Source organism: Salvelinus sp. IW2-2015, linkage group LG11 (assembly GCF_002910315.2).
Source record: "Salvelinus sp. IW2-2015 linkage group LG11, ASM291031v2, whole genome shotgun sequence".
NCBI lineage: Eukaryota > Metazoa > Chordata > Actinopteri > Salmoniformes > Salmonidae > Salvelinus > Salvelinus sp. IW2-2015.
This window is the reverse complement of record NC_036851.1, coordinates 19,642,290-19,660,317: the sequence shown is the minus strand read 5'-3', so window position 1 is coordinate 19,660,317 and position 18,028 is coordinate 19,642,290. Positions and strand designations below refer to the sequence as shown.

General features: G+C 43.0%; 1 protein-coding gene across 1 annotated transcript in view; it reads left to right on the top strand.

The window, feature by feature from the left end:
* Nucleotides 1–18,028, top strand: part of ptprga (protein tyrosine phosphatase receptor type Ga) — a 324,968-nt gene that overhangs the window by 176,646 nt on the left and 130,294 nt on the right. Inside the window, exon 3 of the mRNA XM_070445823.1 lies at nucleotides 8,967–9,149. Coding sequence (XP_070301924.1) covers nucleotides 8,967–9,149 — 183 coding nt within the window. The remainder of the gene's footprint in view (nucleotides 1–8,966; nucleotides 9,150–18,028) is intronic.

Genomic DNA, 18,028 nt, shown 5'->3' with positions numbered 1-18,028 from the left:
TGACCTTTATCCCATCATCCCTCTCAGGCAGGAGCTCTGGAGAGAGACATGGACCCTCGTATAAGAGACATGGACCCTCCATGCCAAGCAGTGGACTTTAAATCAGACCTGGACCTAAAGAACTTACAGACATTACTGGGGCAAAAGCTGGTTCGCCAAAATAATAAAAAAATCAAGACCAATAATGCATTTTTCAAAGTAACAAGTAAAATCAAACCAAAATAATCTGTGCCTGTTATCACACTTTGTTTTAGCTTGATATATAGTTAATAAATGCATGCCATGGAACAGCTTGAAATGGACGAACATAAATAAACAACAGAATCGCAACACACAAATTAAAACTCAAAAGCCTGGATTGTCAGTCATTGAGAGCATGCCTAATTAAAAGCAATGAATTAGCTTATGAAAAGCAACCCCAAAACAAATCCACGTTAGTCCTCTATCAGCCAGACCAGGCAGGCGAACAGTGACCTTCACTGTCATCGTCATCAGCATAATTGTCATTACTGTTGTCATCATCATCATCATCATAATCATCATCGTCTACATCTACAGCAACACTACTGCTGTTTTCGCCAACCGCTAGCACCACTATCACAGTGATTTGCTTGGCACTCGTCACTGCCCATGATTGTAGCTAAGAAAATACCAAATGAACCTAGCGGTTTGTGAATAAATGATGTATTCATTTGCAAGCCTGATTTGGCTGCATTCATCTCTGGTTGTTCTAAGTGAAGGAATATGGAGATGGTGAAACAAGCGCAGCTTCGAACGCAATGACAGGAAGCTTAAGAAGATAAATGGCATCTTTCGTCTCAGTCAAAGCACAAAGTCTACCGGGGAGGAGAATATGTTACATCAACTTAATGACTCTAGCCACTGAAGAAAGGAGCACAGAAACACAAGCATAACGTCACTAACTGCTCTCATTCGGCTCACATTCACTGACTATTGTGCCCACTGCTGAGCTAGAGAGAAAGAGGATATTCTAGGGGTTCGATTCAGAATTGTTTGGAATAGCACATTTAGTGGCCTATATTCCTGTTTACACAGCACAATTGTCTTAGATTGCCTGGTCATATATATATTATATGAAGTGATATCATTATTCATGCTGTGCTGATAAGGGTTTAGTAGACAGTGGTGTAGTGGAGATGAGTGAAACTAGTTCTGTGTTTCCTTTCCTTAATTTGGCCTCAGTGTGTGTTACTCTGTTTTTCCCAGAGAGACATACAGTATATCCACTCCCAAATGACATTATTGGTTSGGCTGGATGGGGTGAAAATAGGTCATCAAAAAGAAAGGAGGACCAAGGCACTCTTCATATAATTAATTAAAATGCCTTTATTAGTATGGCATGTTCAATAAAAACAAAGTTTTTTTTAAACCGACGCGTTTCGGCTGCATGGCCTTCGTCAGGGAGTACGAAAATAGCATTGTGTGAGGGAAGTGTGATATTCTCCTATGGAATCGGTGTATGCGTGTTTATTTTAGTCCATTTTTTGTGGGAGTATCTTTCTGTGTGACTGTTTTTGAAATTGGTTCATGCTCAGTTGAATGGTCAGATAGGATTAACGCGTGCATTGATGGAGTAGTGAGAATGAGTGGGGGAAGTGTGAAATCAGTTTGTATTGTCTCTCTGCACATGTGTGTACACTCTATAAGTCTGTGTTTATTCATGTGTGGCTGTATTCTGGGGTATACGGTGTATTGGGTTTTGTGTTTGGGTATGTGTGAGGATGTGTACCGTACGTTATAGTGTGTGTATTGGGGCCATAAGGATGTTTGATGCGAAGCAGAGCAGGGGACAGCTGTGGAATAGACTGTGACAGCATCCTCACATGCTTAAGGGGCCTGTCAGGGATCCGCTAGCACTGTGGATGCTGCGCCGCTCTCCACACGCACACACGCACACACGCACATACGCGCGCACACACACACGACATCTCTAATTAAGGCTGAGTGGCGGGACAGCCCAGCAGACATCCCGTTTTCCCCCCATATGTCCACGGGTCTGACTAACACATCCCACTGTCTGGGAATAGTCCCTGTACCCAAGGTGAGAGGAGTCGGTGTGTGAGCAGCTAGAGGGATGTATGAGGGCTGTTTAGGCCGTCTAGGGAAATAGCTTAAGCCGATTCGGCTACGTTTTATTCCTCAATATATGACTCCCATTGTAAACGCATAATGTGAATTTAATAACCCAAGGACATCCGTCAATGATAATGATAGTTTGCTCTGAGATGTGTAATGGAGGTTGAGAGGCATGGTGGTGAGAAAGGGGTATGCAGCCGCCTGCACATCATCTGTTGACGTTATAAGTATTTCACCGGCACTGCATTAATAGAATGATTTAGAAATTCCAGAGCATGTTTTTAGGGGATGTCAACATTGTGTTGTTAATTTCCCAGTTGACTCACTTATACACAGTCCTGTTTTCTTTCATTGTCATCACCTAATCATTGTCTGCTGCTGTAATTCCCTTCACTAGCTTATTAAAGCCTCATTCCAGAAAGCTGGGAAATGTCAGGTCTTCTTGACACCTATCTGATAGTGCATTTTATGGCCACAAGGCATGTTTTACGAACTAGATTAACCCAATCCAATAACAACAACAGCCTCTAATGCCACCACTGACAACAACATTCTCCACCTCTCCTTCATTGGGGCAGCAGTGGCTCTTTGGGGTCACAGTGTACCTTATATCTACATTACAGTACGTCACTGAGATCCTTAGTGCTTGGGAACAAGAAGAATTGGGCAACAAAAGTCACAACAATAGACAAACACAGTGTGCTTAAACTAATAACACACAAATTATTGTATTTGTCTATATWTTWTTWTTWTTWTTTTATTTGTATTTGTCTATATTGAATACATCATTTAAACATTCACAGTGTAGGTTGGAAAAAGTATGTGAACCCCTAGGCTAATGACTTCTCCAAAAGCTAATTGGAGTCAGGAGTCAACTAACCTGGAGTCGAATCAATGAGACGAGATTGGAGATTTTGGTTAGAGCTGCCCTGTCCTATAAAAAACACTCAAAATTTGAGTTTGCTATTCACAAGAAGCATTGCCTGATGTGAACCATGCCTCGAACAAAAGAGATCTCAGAAGACCTAAGATTAAGAATTGTTGCCTTGCATAAAGCTGGAAAGGGWTACAAAAGTATCTCTAAAAGTCAGTCATTGGTAAGACAAATTGTCTATAAATGGAGAAATTTCAGCACTGTTGCTACTCTCCCTAGGAGTGGCCGTCCTGCAAAGATGACTGCAAGACCACAGTGCAGAATGCTCAATGAGATTAAGATGAATCCTAGAGTGTCAGTTAAAGACTTACATAAATCTCTGGAAGATACTAACATCTCTGTTGACGAGTCTACGATACTTAAAACACTAAACAAGAATGGTGTTCATGMGYGGACACCATGGAAGAAGCCACTGCTGTCCAAAAAAAAAACATTGCTGCACGTCTGAAGTTCACAAAAGAGCACCTGGATATTCCACAGCGCTACTGGCAAAATATTCTGTGGACAGATGAAACTAAAGTTGAGTTGTTTGGAAGGAACACACAACACTATGTGTGGAGAAAAAAAGACACAGCACACCTACATCAAAACCTCATCCCAACTGTAAACTATGGTGGAGGGAGCATSATGGTTTGGGGCTGCTTTGCTGCCTCGGGCCTGGACAGCTTGCTATCATCGATGGAAAAATGAATTCCCAAGTTTATCAAGACATTTTGCAGGAGAATGTAAGTCTATCTGTCCGCCAACTGAAGCTCAACAAAAGTTAGGTGATGCAACAGGACATCAACCCAAAAGGCAGAAGTAAATCAACAACAGAATGGCTTCAACAGAAGAAAATACGCCTTCTGGAGTGGCCCAGTCAGAGTCATGACCTCAACCCGACTGAGATGCTGTGACATGACCTCAAGAGAGCAGTTCACACCAGACATCCCAAGAATATTGTGGAACTGAAAKAGTTTTGAAAAGAGGAATGGTCCAAAATTCCTCCGGTTTGATCTGCAACTACAGAAAACATTTGGTTGAGGTTATTGCTGCCAAAGTAGAGTCAACCAGTTATTAAATCCAAGGGTTCACATACTTTTCCCAACCTGCACTGTGAATGTTTACACTGTGTGTTCAATAAAGACAAGAACATTATAATTGCTTGTGTGTTATTAGTTTAAGCAGACTGTGTTTGTCTATTGTTGTGACTTAGATGAAGATCAGATCAAATTTTATGACCAATTTATGCAGAAATCCAGGTAATTCTAAAGGGTTCACATACTTTTTCTTCCCACTGTATTTTCTCTCTCTCTCTTGCTCTCTCTCTCTCTCATAAATATCTCTGCCACATCCCCATCCCAGTTCAAATTTACCTTTTGTAATTGGTTACAGTGGTAGCCATTGTAATAGGTGTTGTGCAGTAGGCTGTGTATTTTCCTCTGTCCTCCAGGTGTAGAGGATTTGAGAGGGGCTTCTCTCGTGCTGGCTGCACTGGGAGATTACATATAATACCTTGACTGACTCAATTGGGCCTTTCCTGGCAAGGCAGAGATCACTAAAATACCAGCAGACTTCTCATAGCATTGATTTCTGCCATTRCCCACTAATCTTGATGAAATCACGGCTCTAAGAGAGAACCATAGAGCTTCCTGAAATAGGTCCTGGGAAAACTGGTGTGAGTTTGAAGTGTGGCGCCTTGTGCTCCAATGTTATTTCTACAAAATGCTTTTTCTGCATAACATTCTTTTGTGCTTTGTTCTGTTCCTTGGAGAATGGCATATTTTTTCCAAAGGCAAATTCCCCCTAAGGTGTGTTTGCTTTTGTGTAACAATGCTGTCTTTGGGCAAACGTTTCATAATTGTGCTCTTTAAGCAGCCTCACACAATTATGGTTTTGTTTATGCAGACAATTGGAATATGGCAGTTTTTCAATATGAAATGAGCAAGGTCGCGAGCGCTGAGGCTGTTGAAGAAATCGCTCTTAATTGACTGAAAAGCCTCAAGTCCCTGGAGGGTGAAAGCACCATAAAGGTGTATTTATGGTATTCATAATTCGCTGAAATAAAATGTGCATGCTCTCCAGAGAATCACAGACAAATGGCCATGAAAAATGAATGAAACATTAGAAATCTAAAACCCTCTCCCTGTTGACCTGAATATATGATTATGCATGTCGCAAGCCATTTTTTTTCTGATTATGTTTCTGCCTTGTGCCTGGTTGTCAGGGAGATCRGTATGTATTACCCCTCCACTCTGTGAGTGTGATATACAGTGTTCATATTTATAGGAAACAGGGAGATTCACTCTTCTAGTGCCAATATGGCCCTCTTCTCATTCAGGTGGCCTTCTCTGTTTTTTCCTTCATCCCTCCATCCTCTCTCTCTTATGGTGACTATAGTTCGGCAGATATATTGGCCTCCTATCTCTCACAAGCCTACACTTTTTTTTTCTGTGATTCTCAATCCATTCCTTTGTCTATAACATAAACTACAAGGCTTAACTGTCCCCAGAGAGATATAAGTAGAGTACAAACCCCGTTGAAGTCCAGCTGGAGAACATTTTAAGGTGCACTATGCAGAAATCGCTCATCCATTTCCTGTTTGCTAACATTCTAATAGTTTGCCTAATTTCAGTTTGTGACAAAACAAGCAAGTATAGTTTAGAGAATCATTGTACTATCTAAACCTCTGAATTATATTTTCCAAAACCAAAAAGATTGTATTTTCAGCTGTTTGAAGCCAAAACTTAAGAACAGGAAGCATAGAAATAATACACATAGAACAGATCGACCACTTCTTAGACTTGCTTTCAAGGAGAATGACAGATCTATGACTCTCATTTCTATGTGAATTTGGTCAGGTAGCCCAAAAAGTGACATATTGCAGCTTTAAGTGAAAAGAGGGACATTGTACGCGATTCATCTCTGGGAGGCGGAGGTCAGAGGGTAACGCAATGTTGATGTGACACCTGATGGCATGCTGATGGTTTTAGTTCCTAGCCGCATTAAAGCAATGACTAATGGCTTCATACCAGCTCTCCACTGCATTCATTACCAGGCCGCGGCTGCCTGGATCCATACCCTGCGCTCTCCTATATGAAACCCAGACCTCTCAAATCAATACACCCCAAGGCTAGGATAGGGGGCAAGAGAAGAGGATGCTTCCTAATTCAATGAAATAGACATTACCAAACGCTCCGGACGCGCGCAGGGCATGGGTAATCATAGACAAATTCATTTTAGAACCCCGGTAGCCCAGATGATGCTTTCAATTAGGGGTGCACTTTAGCCCGAGTGTTTATGATGCGGATATAGGGGGTAGTAGGAGTGGGCAGAGTGAGAGGGAGTGGGCCCTGCCTCTTCCTTTCTACCATCCTTAGGACAGAGGGCAGCCAAGGCCTTCATTGTAGAGCAGGGGTCAGCAAGTGATTTTTTGGGGCCCACCATTTTTTTTCATGTTTACTTTTTAAACATTTTGGGGGGGTAAAAAAAAGACTGTAAAATCACCAAGAATTTTGCTAAAATTAGTTTAATTTAGGAAATCTGTTCCTAAGTATTCCCACAAATAAAATAAAAAGACGTGATCGTGTCTCAAGGTATGACATGATTGTTATTTTCAAATACAATCTCTTTTTGGGCTTAGTTGTGGTCATTTTGCAGTGGAAATGTTCCGGCCCCCGACCATCCACTCTGACAAAAATCCGCCCACGCCTAAATCTAGTTGCCTACCACTGCTGTAGAGAGAGGACAGGAGGACATACCGCAGGGGAAAGTCAATAGAACTCAAGGTTAGGACACAATGAATTATAGATATTGGAGATAAGAGTATGATAAGATACTGTATGCCCGTTTTAAATCAAATGCTACATACAGTGTGTTGTGCAGTTGTAATCATTGTATAAGGTTAAATGATTGATTTCTAAGTTCCTTGTATAATAAATGAAACTAGACATCCCATGCAATCTGAGTTTGTGTTTAGAGATAGGAACAGAGAGAGATGTTGTTTCTCATCGTGATGACGCTGATATTTTGCTCATGCTTCTAATTATTATGTACACTAATATTATGTAGTTACTAATATCTAAAGTTGTTCTGAATTTAAAGGCAATGAAGTTTAATGTTTATGGGTATGGGCCAGGGTGCTGCTGTATAAACTGAATCAGTTGAAAGATATTGTACAGTATATTGATATGTTTTTGGGATATGTATGCCTTTGTTGAATGTGTTTTATAGTGTGTTATCCACAACCAAATTAATTCCCCTTCACTGGATACTAAAGAATCACTTGATTTCACTTGGCTGGACTGGTGTTTTATGGTTGGATGGCTATGGAAAACTTACTGTGACCCCACACTGAGGAGACCATGCCTGCTGTGGGTAGAGGAGAGGGACTATCTATATTATCCATCCTCCACTGTTTCCATGGCATTGGCCCTGTCCTCTCCCTCTTTCCCTCCCTCACTTTCTGTCCTTCTCTCTGTTTGTTTTATCTGAGGGGGGTGGCAGCAGAATGATGACATCCGGCCTGCTCCTCTCCCTCTCTTGACTCTGTTCTATATGGAGGTGTCTGGTCTCGCCTTGGGACTTGCCACTCAGCTAAGAGTTTGGGGTTTCATCTCTGAGCACACTGCCTTCACCTCTCCATTTGTTAGGAAGTGTAGCTTTGTTTACTTTATGATAACTACCACAGGCACACGTTTGAGTGTGTCAAGAACTGCAACGCTGCTGGGTTTTTCACGCTCAACAGTTTCCCCTGTGTATCAAGAAGGGTCCACCACCCAAAGGACATCCAGCCAACTTGACTGTGGGAAGCATTGGAGTCAACATGGGCCAGCATCCCTGTGGAACGCTTTCGATACCTTGTAGTCCATGCCCCGACGAATTGAGGTTGTTCTGAGGGCAAAAAGGGGGGTGAGGGTGGGGGGGTGCAACTCGGCCTGGCTCGCAGTTGGCGTTCCAATTCATCCCAAAGATGTTCGATGTGGTTGAGGATAGGGCTCTGTATAGGCCAGTCAAGTTCTTCCACACTGATCTCGACAAACCATTTCTTTATGGACCTCGCTTTGTGCACGGGGGCATTGTCATGCTGAAACAGGAGAGGGTCTTCCCCAAACTGTTATCACAAAGTTGGAAGCACAGAATTGTCTAGAACATCATTGTATGCTGTAGCGTTAAGATTTCCCTTCACTGGAACTAAGGGGCCTAGCCCAATCCATGAAAACAGTCCAAGACCATTATTCCTCCTCCACCAAACTTTACAGTTGGCACTATGCAATGGGGCAGGTAGCGTTTTCCTGGCATCCACCAAACCCAGATTCATCCGTCGGACTACCAGATGGTGAAGCGTGATTCATCACTGCAAGGAACGCGTTTCCACTGCTCCAGAATCCAATGGCGGCGAGCTTTACACCACTCCAGCCGACCCTTGGCATTGCGCATGGTGATCTTAGGCTTCTGTGCGACTTCTCGGGCATGGAAACCCATTTCATGAACAGTTCTTGTGCTGACGTTTCTTCCAGAGGCAGTTTGGAACTCGGTAGTGTGTTGCAACCGAGGACAGATGCTTTTTAAGTGCTACGCACTTGAGCACTCGGCGGTCCCATTCTGTGAGCATGTGTGGCCTACCACTTCGTGGCTGAGCAATTGTTGCTCCTAGACGTTTCCACTTCAAAATAACAGCACTTACAGTTGACCGGGGCAGCTGTAGCAGGGCAGAAATTTGACGAACTGACTTGTTGGAAAGGCATCCTATGACGGTGCCACGTTTAAAGTCACTGAGCTCTTCAGTAAGGCCATTCTACTGCCAATGTTTGTCTATTGAGATTGCATGGCTGTGTGCTCGATTTTATACACCTGTCAGCAACTGGTGTTGCTGAAATCCACTAATTTGAAGGGGTGTCCACATACTTTTGTATATATAGTATATATATTGTTTTGTTTCTTTCTTCTGGTCTAGGTACGTACGGGCCAGAGGAGGGCTGGTCATCAGCCTACCCAGAATGCAGACAGAGGAACCAGTCACCAATCAACATCGTAGACCAGGACACAAAGGTGTCCATGGAGTATCAGGAGCTCACTCTGGATGGATTTGAGGCAGAGTCCTCCAACAAGACCTCAATGAAGAACACTGGTAAAACAGGTGAGATTCACCGTACCCCTGTCTGTTTACCCCCGCCCTCCTTTCATTATGTATATATACAGGTAACTGCCAAAAAGTATTCAATTGGGTTGAGATAAAGTGTTCAATTGGGTTGAGATCTGGTGACTGAGACACTGAGACACACACACACACACAACACACACAAACAAACGCGCACACACACACACACACACACCACACACACACACCACACACACACACACCACACACACACACACACACACACACAACACACACACCACACACACAACACCACACACACACACCCACACACACACACAACACACACACACACACAACACACACACACACACACACACACACACACACTTTAAACCCCATATTCTCCTTTTAGACCCCTGTTTCAAAGTCCACGAGATCTCTTCTTCTAGCCATGGTAGCCCCAAAAATGGGCACTGGGAAATTTATATACATGACCCTAAGCATGATGGGATGTTAATTGCTTAATTAACTCAGGAACCACACCTGTGTGGAAGCACCTGCTTTTAATATACTTTGTATCCCTAATTTACTCAACAGTTTATTTATTTTGGCAGTTACCTGTATGTACAGTCTGAACATATTATGACCAACCTATTCCTAGCATAACATTATAGTACATTAAAGGAGCATTATGTAGAATTGTCGTTGCATTATAATGTCATAAACTGCCTATAATACAACTGCAGTAATAGTGGAATTATATTAAATTCTTTGGGCCCTTACAAAATTGCATTATGATTTTCAGTTTTCCGATTGGTTAACAAAAGTTGGTACGGCTCTTGTTTTCGAATTGGAGGGTTTGTACCATCTCTCTGAGCATCGTCACTCGGAAGGCGTGGTCCTCCTCTTCCGAGCACAATCAACAATGGCGGATGTCTTAGGCAAGCGTCCAACCCCTCCGGTTGCGGATACAGGTGCCAAAAAATGTGTTTAGCCAAGCAACTAAATGATAAGGCTCGGGGGGAAAATCAGAGTACATATAGGTAACAATTTGAATCGCTGGACAGAAGTTATGGCCCTAAAATGGCTGAAGTCTGATGCAGAGATGGCCTGTTTTCTGCTTGGCAGGTAACGTTACCAAGAGTTGGCGCCAGCTAGCTAATGTAAACTCACGTAAACTCGTACATCGCCTTGGTCCGTACAATTGCCCTTATTTTAGTGCCCCAAAAACGTAATACTTCCAGATCAACTATAATGTKAATACCATTGTAAAGCACAATTTCTCCCCTTTCCAACAGAATCAATTACATGACCTAAACACTGCCCGTTTCTGCATAATTCAAGCAGGCAATGAGCCCCGTCGGGTCTTTTTAAAAATAGCGGGTGGGGAAGCGAAACTAATGCGTTATAGTGAGAAGGAGAGATGTCGTGTGGGAAAATTGCTTTTTTTCACTCGATCTGTCCAACTTATCACCTCTAAAATGTAAATAAAACACTATAAAGAGTTTATATAATGTGTCYTCACATACCTATTTGAAGGTTTGTGTCGAATTTGAATCYGGTTTTTAGGGCGGTGCTAAAGTGATCTTAGAAGTAAACAGCGGCTTTGAGAATGATGATCGCATGCAATGATGACGCAAAAAATTACTAGGTATCCCCCCTTACCCCCGTCACTGTCCATTTCTTGTTTTTAAAGGATGAGAGAAGTGCTACACCTGGTGGAGAGAGATTGTAAGACAGAAATAGTTGCTTTATGCGTGCTGTACATTACGACATGACACGCAGCGATGTAACGGAGGGTCCGTTTTTTCAACTTTTCTCCAATACTATAGAGCCATTACCATGTCGATCAACGCTTGAATAGAAACCTAGTTCACACCCCCGATTTTGAAGTCAACACAGTCGCTACAGTCCCATTAGTTTTCTTTGTAGCCTCGTTTGAATGTTGCAGTTGCACACATTTGTACGGAATGGGGTGAGTTTACGTTAGCTGTGATGTTTGGGAATGGTTAATCTGGGTTAGCTTTATGCTATCTAAATTATCTGGCTGTCTTGATAAATAACTCAGGTGTACATGGTATTTGCGATCTAAAACCAGTCAGGATATTGACATCAGCATGTGTGTTTTTGAGAGTCATGATCATTTTGAACCTACTTACATTTCGCATTGGCGGCTAGCTGATGTTTCATGTACATTTCTCTGTTTGAGAGTGATAGAACTGTCATGGCACGGCTGTAACACTATCAGCTGTAATGGTGCTCGGCAGTATGGTTGCCTCGCCTTTTTGAGACTTCCGAGTTATTATTACTGAAACAATGTTAGCTAGCTAGCTAACATTATGTAGCTTGGTAGAGACATGACAAGGAAGCGCACTAGCTAGGTTTTGTGACATACATTAGCAATCTAGCTAGCTAGATATAATGTGACATGCGTGATATAATAATGGCCCCACCACAATCCACTCCAAGGAAAGTGTTACCTCTGCCTGCTATATCAAGCATTGGAGTGGCATCCAGCACCACGCTGTCAGATAGGTGACAACACATGCTTAATTTCAACATGAGAATAGCTAAATACCTTTTTCCTGTTCCATTCAATGATGGCTATTGGGTAGCGTGAACCTTCCTGTGTGTGCATAATTTATGGTTGGTTTCTGTGTTTTTGTGTCCCTCTCTTTGTACTTGCCTTCTTTGAGTAGCCTATTTGGCGGTGTATTTATGGTACTGTCATGTCTCTCTCTCTAATATTCAGCACTATATGCTTGGAGTATAACTGACTGTCTTTCTCTGAAGGAGGGATGAGTTTCTGGAGGAGCCTGGAGTGGTTGAGCTAGATAAGAGCACTATTGAGGCAACAGAAGGCGAAAACAGGCGACATTTCTGGAGACATTATCACCCTATATGTGTATTGCCAGTATTGTACAGATCGTATTCAGTAAATTTACTTTTTTTGTTATGTTCTATCACTTCTATTTAGCCTGATGAATATGAGCATCTCTAAAGATCCCTGCTGAGGGGCCTCTCTTAAGACACCTCTGAAGCCTCCACTTTCAAGCAACTAYGAGACCTCCCTGCCTGCCTCCCGGTCCCAACCCCAAAACTGATACAGCATTTTCTCCATGTACTGTACCAGGCTACACACACAGACTGATGACAGGAWTCAATCAATCAAATGTATTTATAAAGCCCTTTTTATATCAGCAGATGTCACAAAGTGCTATAGCCTAAAACCAGCCTAAAACCCCAAACAGCAAGCACTGCTAATGTAGAAGCACAGAACATACACATGGATAGCTTAAGCTCTATGGCTGGCTGGCATACATGTAGTGAAGGAATGGGATGAAATGTGCATTGATCTAAATATCCTTATGCTGTGCAGAGGGCCTACAGTGCCAGACCATTTTCTTAGGTTTACTTTGCTCTGTAAACACGGACTTACTTTGGAGACTACATTACTTTATTAAAGGCCCACCGTCATCACATGATCACATGATCACCCCATTCAATTTGCCAAGCAGCTCCTCCTAAATGGRACTTCACAAAAAGTGACCACACGTCCCAACTTGCAAACTAATCWTTGGTTTAGAAGACAAAATAAGAGTGACAATGTGATTCTAGCCTATTGAAACACACAGGGCAGACCATCCCCCTCCCCAAACCCCCTTGCTGCACACCTAAACCCTATTTTTATTTACATTGTGAGGTCATTTGAKTGGGATGACGATGTGACGACAGTGGGCCTTTAAACAGTTAGTTCAGATTAAATCTATAGAGGTCTTTACACAGCTAGATCCATTGATAAACCTATGCTGCTTCGTCTTACCCAGACCACCTGTGAGCCAAAGCTCTATTAAAATATATTGTTGGCATCTTTACCCWCCTCTAATCCTCCCATCCCTGTGTTCATGGGGCTCTACCTGCCTCTAGGGGTGTGTATTATGTCTGGGCTGACACACACATCTTTTATTTCTCGTTAGGTGACAAGTGACACAAGGTTCTGGATCATAGGTGTTTTTGATCTGGTTAAATTCMGAGTTTCTGTTTTAGCCATTTGTCAGTTMACCATTTTTCTTGGAACCTAAGGGTTAACTTGTGTTTGATCATGTTCACATTGCATCTTAAATCCTTAAAGTTGGAATCAGCTAGTCGTCGGCGACCCTTGGGTCGCCCCTCTTCTTTTGTTATTTCATTTTGAACGAAACCCAACACTTACCTCTTTTTCTTACTTCTCTTTTCGGGTCGAGTTGATGCAGATCCAATACTAATGATGATGATACTTGTTCAGTAGAACATTTCTGAATATGTTGTCCCTGCTACCACAACTGTTTATCTACAACTAGCTAGCAGCTGACTACTCTACAGTTTACATTCTACCTCTCTCACGCACGGTCATGCACGCTCATTTCAGTTGAAGGCATTCAGTTGTGCAACTGGCTAGGTATCCCCATTTCCCTTTCCTTTCCCTCTCATGCCCAAGTGCTCTCTCTCGCATCTTTGCGCTCTCCCCTTCACAACCATAGATTGAATATATAAACAACACAAGAATCCTGGGGTCATGGACGACTTGCTGATTACCACTTTAAATATGTAATTAAAAAAAACATTTAAATCACCTTTATTTAACCAGGTAGGCAAGTTGAGAACAAGTTCTAATTTACAATTGCGACCTGGCCAAGATAAAGCAAAGCAGTTCGACATATACAACAACACAGAGTTACACATGGAGTAAAACAAACATACAGTCAATAATACAGTAGAAAAATAAGTCCATATACAATGTGAGCAAATGAGGTGAGTTAATGGAGGTAAAGGCAAAAAAAGGTAATGGTGGCGAAGTAAATATAATATAGCAAGTAAAACACTGGAATGGTAGATTTGCAGTGGAAGAATGTGCGAAGTAGAAATATAAATAATGGGGTGCAAAGGAGCTAAATAAATAAATAAATACAGTAGGGGAGAYGTAGTTGTTTGGGCTAAACTATAGATGGGCTATGTACAGTTGCAGTAATCTGTGAGCTGCTCTGACATTTGGTGCTTAAAGCTAGTGAGGGAGATTTTTGTAGTTCGTTCCAGTCATTGGCAGCAGAGAACTGGAAGGAGAGGTGGCCAAAGGAGGAATTGGCTTTGGGGGTGACCAGAGAGATATACCTGCTGGAGCGGGTGCTACAGGTGYGTGCTGCTATGGTGACCAGCGAGCTGAGATAAGGGGGGACTTTACCTAGCAGGGTCTTGTAGATGACCTGGAGCCAGTGGGTTTGGCGACGAGTATGAAGCGAGGGCCAGCCAACGAGAGCGTACAGGTCGCAGTGGTGGGTAGTATATGGGGCTTTGGTCCAGAAGTATACAGAATGGTGTCGTCTGCGTAGAGGTGGATCAGAGACTCACCAGCAGCAAGAGCGACATCATTAATGTATACAGAGAAGAGAGTCGACCCAAGAATTGAACCCTGTGGCAKCTCTATAGAGACTGCCAGAGGCCCGGACAACAGGCCCTCCGATTTGACACACTGAACTCTATCAGAGAAGTAGTTGGTGAACCAGGCGAGGCAATCATTTGAGAAACCAAGGTTATCGAGTCTGCCGATGAGGATGTGGTGATTGACAGAGTCGAAAGCCTTGGCCAGGTCAATGAATACGGCTGCACAGTATTGTTTCTTATCGATGAAGGTTAAGATATCGTTTAGGACCTTGAGCGTGGCTTAGGTGCACCCATGACCAGTTCTGAAACCAGATTGCATAGCGGAGAAGGTGCGGTGGGATTCGAAATGGTCGGTTATCTGTTTGTTGACTTGGCTTTCGAAGACCTTAGAAAGGCAGGGTAGGATAGATATAGGTCTGTAGAAGTTTGGGTCAAGAGTGTCCTCCCCTTTGAAGAGGGGGATGACCGCAGCTGCTTTCCAATCTTTGGGAATCTCAGACGACACGAAAGAGAGGTTGAACAAGCTAGTAATAGGGGTTGCAACAATTTCGGCAGATGATTTTCTAAAGAAAGGGTCCAGATTGTCTAGCCCGGCTGATTTGTAAGGGTCCAGATTTTGCAGCTCTTTCAGAACATCAGCTGACTGGATTTGGGAGAAGGAGAAATGGGGAAGGCTTGGGCGAGTTGCTGTGGGGGGTGCAGTGCTGTTGACCGGGGTAGGGGTAGCCAGGTGGAAAGCATGGCCAGCCGTAGAAAAATGCTTATTGAAATTCTCAATTATAGTGTATTTATCTGTGTTGACAGAGTTTCCTATCCTCAGTGCAGTGGGCAGCTGGGAGGAGGTGCTCTTATTCTCCATGGACTTTACAGTGTCCCAGAACTTTTTTGAGTTTGTGTTGCAGGAAGCAAATTTCTGCTTGAAAAAGCTAGCCTTGGCTTTTCTAACTGCCTGTGTATATTGGTTTCTAACTTTCCTGAAAAGTTGCATATCACGGGGGCTGTTCGATGCTAATGCAGAACGCCACAGGATGTTTTTGTGTTGGTTAAGGGCAGTCAGGTCTGGAGAGAACCCAGGGCTATATCTGTTCCTGGTTCAAAATTTCTTAAATGGGGCATGCTTATTTAAGATGGTGAGGAAGGCATTTAAAAAAAATAACCAGGCATCCTCTACTGACGGGATGAGGTCAATTTATTTCCAGAATACCCGGGCCAGGTCGATTAGAAAGGCCTTCTCGCTGAAGTGTTTCAGGGAGCGTTTGACAGTGATGAGTGGAGGTCGTTTGACCGCTGACCCGTTACGGATGCAGGCAATGAGGCAGTGATCGCTGAGATCTTGGTTGAAAACAGSASAGGTGTATTTAGAGGGCAAGTTGGTTAGGATGATATCTATGAGGGTGCCCGTGTTTACGGCTTTGGGGTGGTACCTGGTAGGTTCATTGATCATTTGTGTGAGATTGAGGGCATCAAGCTTAGATTGTAGGATGGCTGGGGTGTTAAGCATGTCCCAGTTTAGGTCACCTAGCAACATGAGCACTGAAGATATATGGGGGGCAATCAGTTCATATATGGTGTCCAGAGCACAGCTGGGGGCAGAGGGTGGTCTATAGCAGGGGGCAACTTGGATGAAGATCAGCATTTTTTTTATGACCAGTTTATGCAGAAATCCAGGTGATTCTAAAGGGTTCACATACTTTTTCTTCCCACTGTAGAATATTATCAGTAAAGCTGAATGCGATATTTCTATCCACACTCCACTAAAGGTATCGTAAACCATGTATGGTCATGGTTTACGATTAATTCAAAGCCAATTCAAAAACATATTTCTAGTGCAAATTGAACAAACTAGATCATGTTTCCATTGAATGTAGTATGTTCATACGTTAATTATTCAAGAAAATATATATATTTTTGTTAAATATATATGCATTTTTTTTTTACATAATACAAAACCTGTGTGTCAGCCATTCTTTCACTGAGGAGATCAAAAAGCCTCCTCTGCCTGTCCATCCTCTGCCCATGGCTCTTCCTCTACCCCTGCATCTGCCTGTCCATCCTCTGCCCATGGCTCTTCCTCTACCCCTGCCTCTGCCTGTCCATCCTCTGCCTATGGCTCTTCCTCTACCCCTGCCTCTGCCTGTCCATCCTCTGCCCATGGCTCTTCCTCTACCCCTGCCTCTGCCTGTCCATCCTCTGCCCATGGCTCTTCCTCTACACCTGCCTCTTGCCCTGCTAGTCTGACTGCCATCAACATTGTCCAACACAACCTGCGCATACATTGAATCACGTTAGATGTCCTGCTATGTGAGATACTTTCTTACATGCATTGGCTATTACAAAACAATTTGACAAGGTTGAGTCACGTATACTCCCTCTCCGGCCTTTAGGTCATCAGGCTTCTAAATATCCCGCACACCTGTCACCATCGTCTCGTGCATCTGCGCCTCATGACTCACCTGGACTCCATCACCTCCTTGATTATCTTCCCTATATCTGTCACTCCGCTTGGTTCTTTCCTCAGGTTTTATTGGCTCTGTTTTCATGTCGGTGCGTTGTTTGTGTTTCGTGGTCATTGTTTCTTTTATTTATTAAAACCTCATTCACTGAACTTGCTTCCCGACTCTCAGCTCACTCGTTACAGGTTGAAACTATTGCAACTAGCTACAGCTGCAATAATGTCAAACTAGCTGTGTTTTATCAAACGTTAGCAAGGGAACCGACAGAACAATTGACAAATTGTTGCGATATGGTTTAACGTCATACGTTGCGATATGGTTTAACGTTATATTTCACCTTATCACCCAACATTCTGTGTGTCCAGTGGTTAGCTAGTGGACTGCTGCTGTTGCTGTAGCCGTATGAAATGGCTGGCTAGCTATGTCTATGTAAACAAATAGCCTTAAATAGCTATGTCTATCCACACGTTTTAGAACGAAAGGGAGAGACCATGCAAAGGGGGAGTGACTCTAGGCTTGTTGAGAAAGGGGGTAGGGGAGGGAAGGGGGAGAATTGTTTTAAAATAGCCTGTTGTAATTCGCCAAGCTTCCACAACATGGGAGAAAAATAGGCGTATCTCCTTTAAAATCACACTTTATATATACATTCTGATAGTTTAAAAACATGTTGAGCAGTCCAATACAATATTTGTGGTAGGAGTGGATTTGCGCGTTTAGGTGATGTCTCCCTATTAGTGAATCTATCATTGGTACAGAGGAAAACCTGAAAAAGCTGTTTTTGGACATCTGCATTCAGCCTCTTATAGCATCTCATGGATGTTCCCTGTCTGAGACAGGTATTTTTCACAATTTCTATCTGTCACAAAGATGGATCGTCCTCTCTTTCTGCCTACAAATTTAGTTGAAATGCTTGTGGGAGCGAGGGCCACAGGTGGCTGGCGTCAGTATTGACAGCAGTCACAACAAGGCCAGATGTCCTATTACAGGGTCTCTCTGCAGACCTGGGGAAACAAATGTCCCAGTGTGATTTCTGTATTGCCAGAT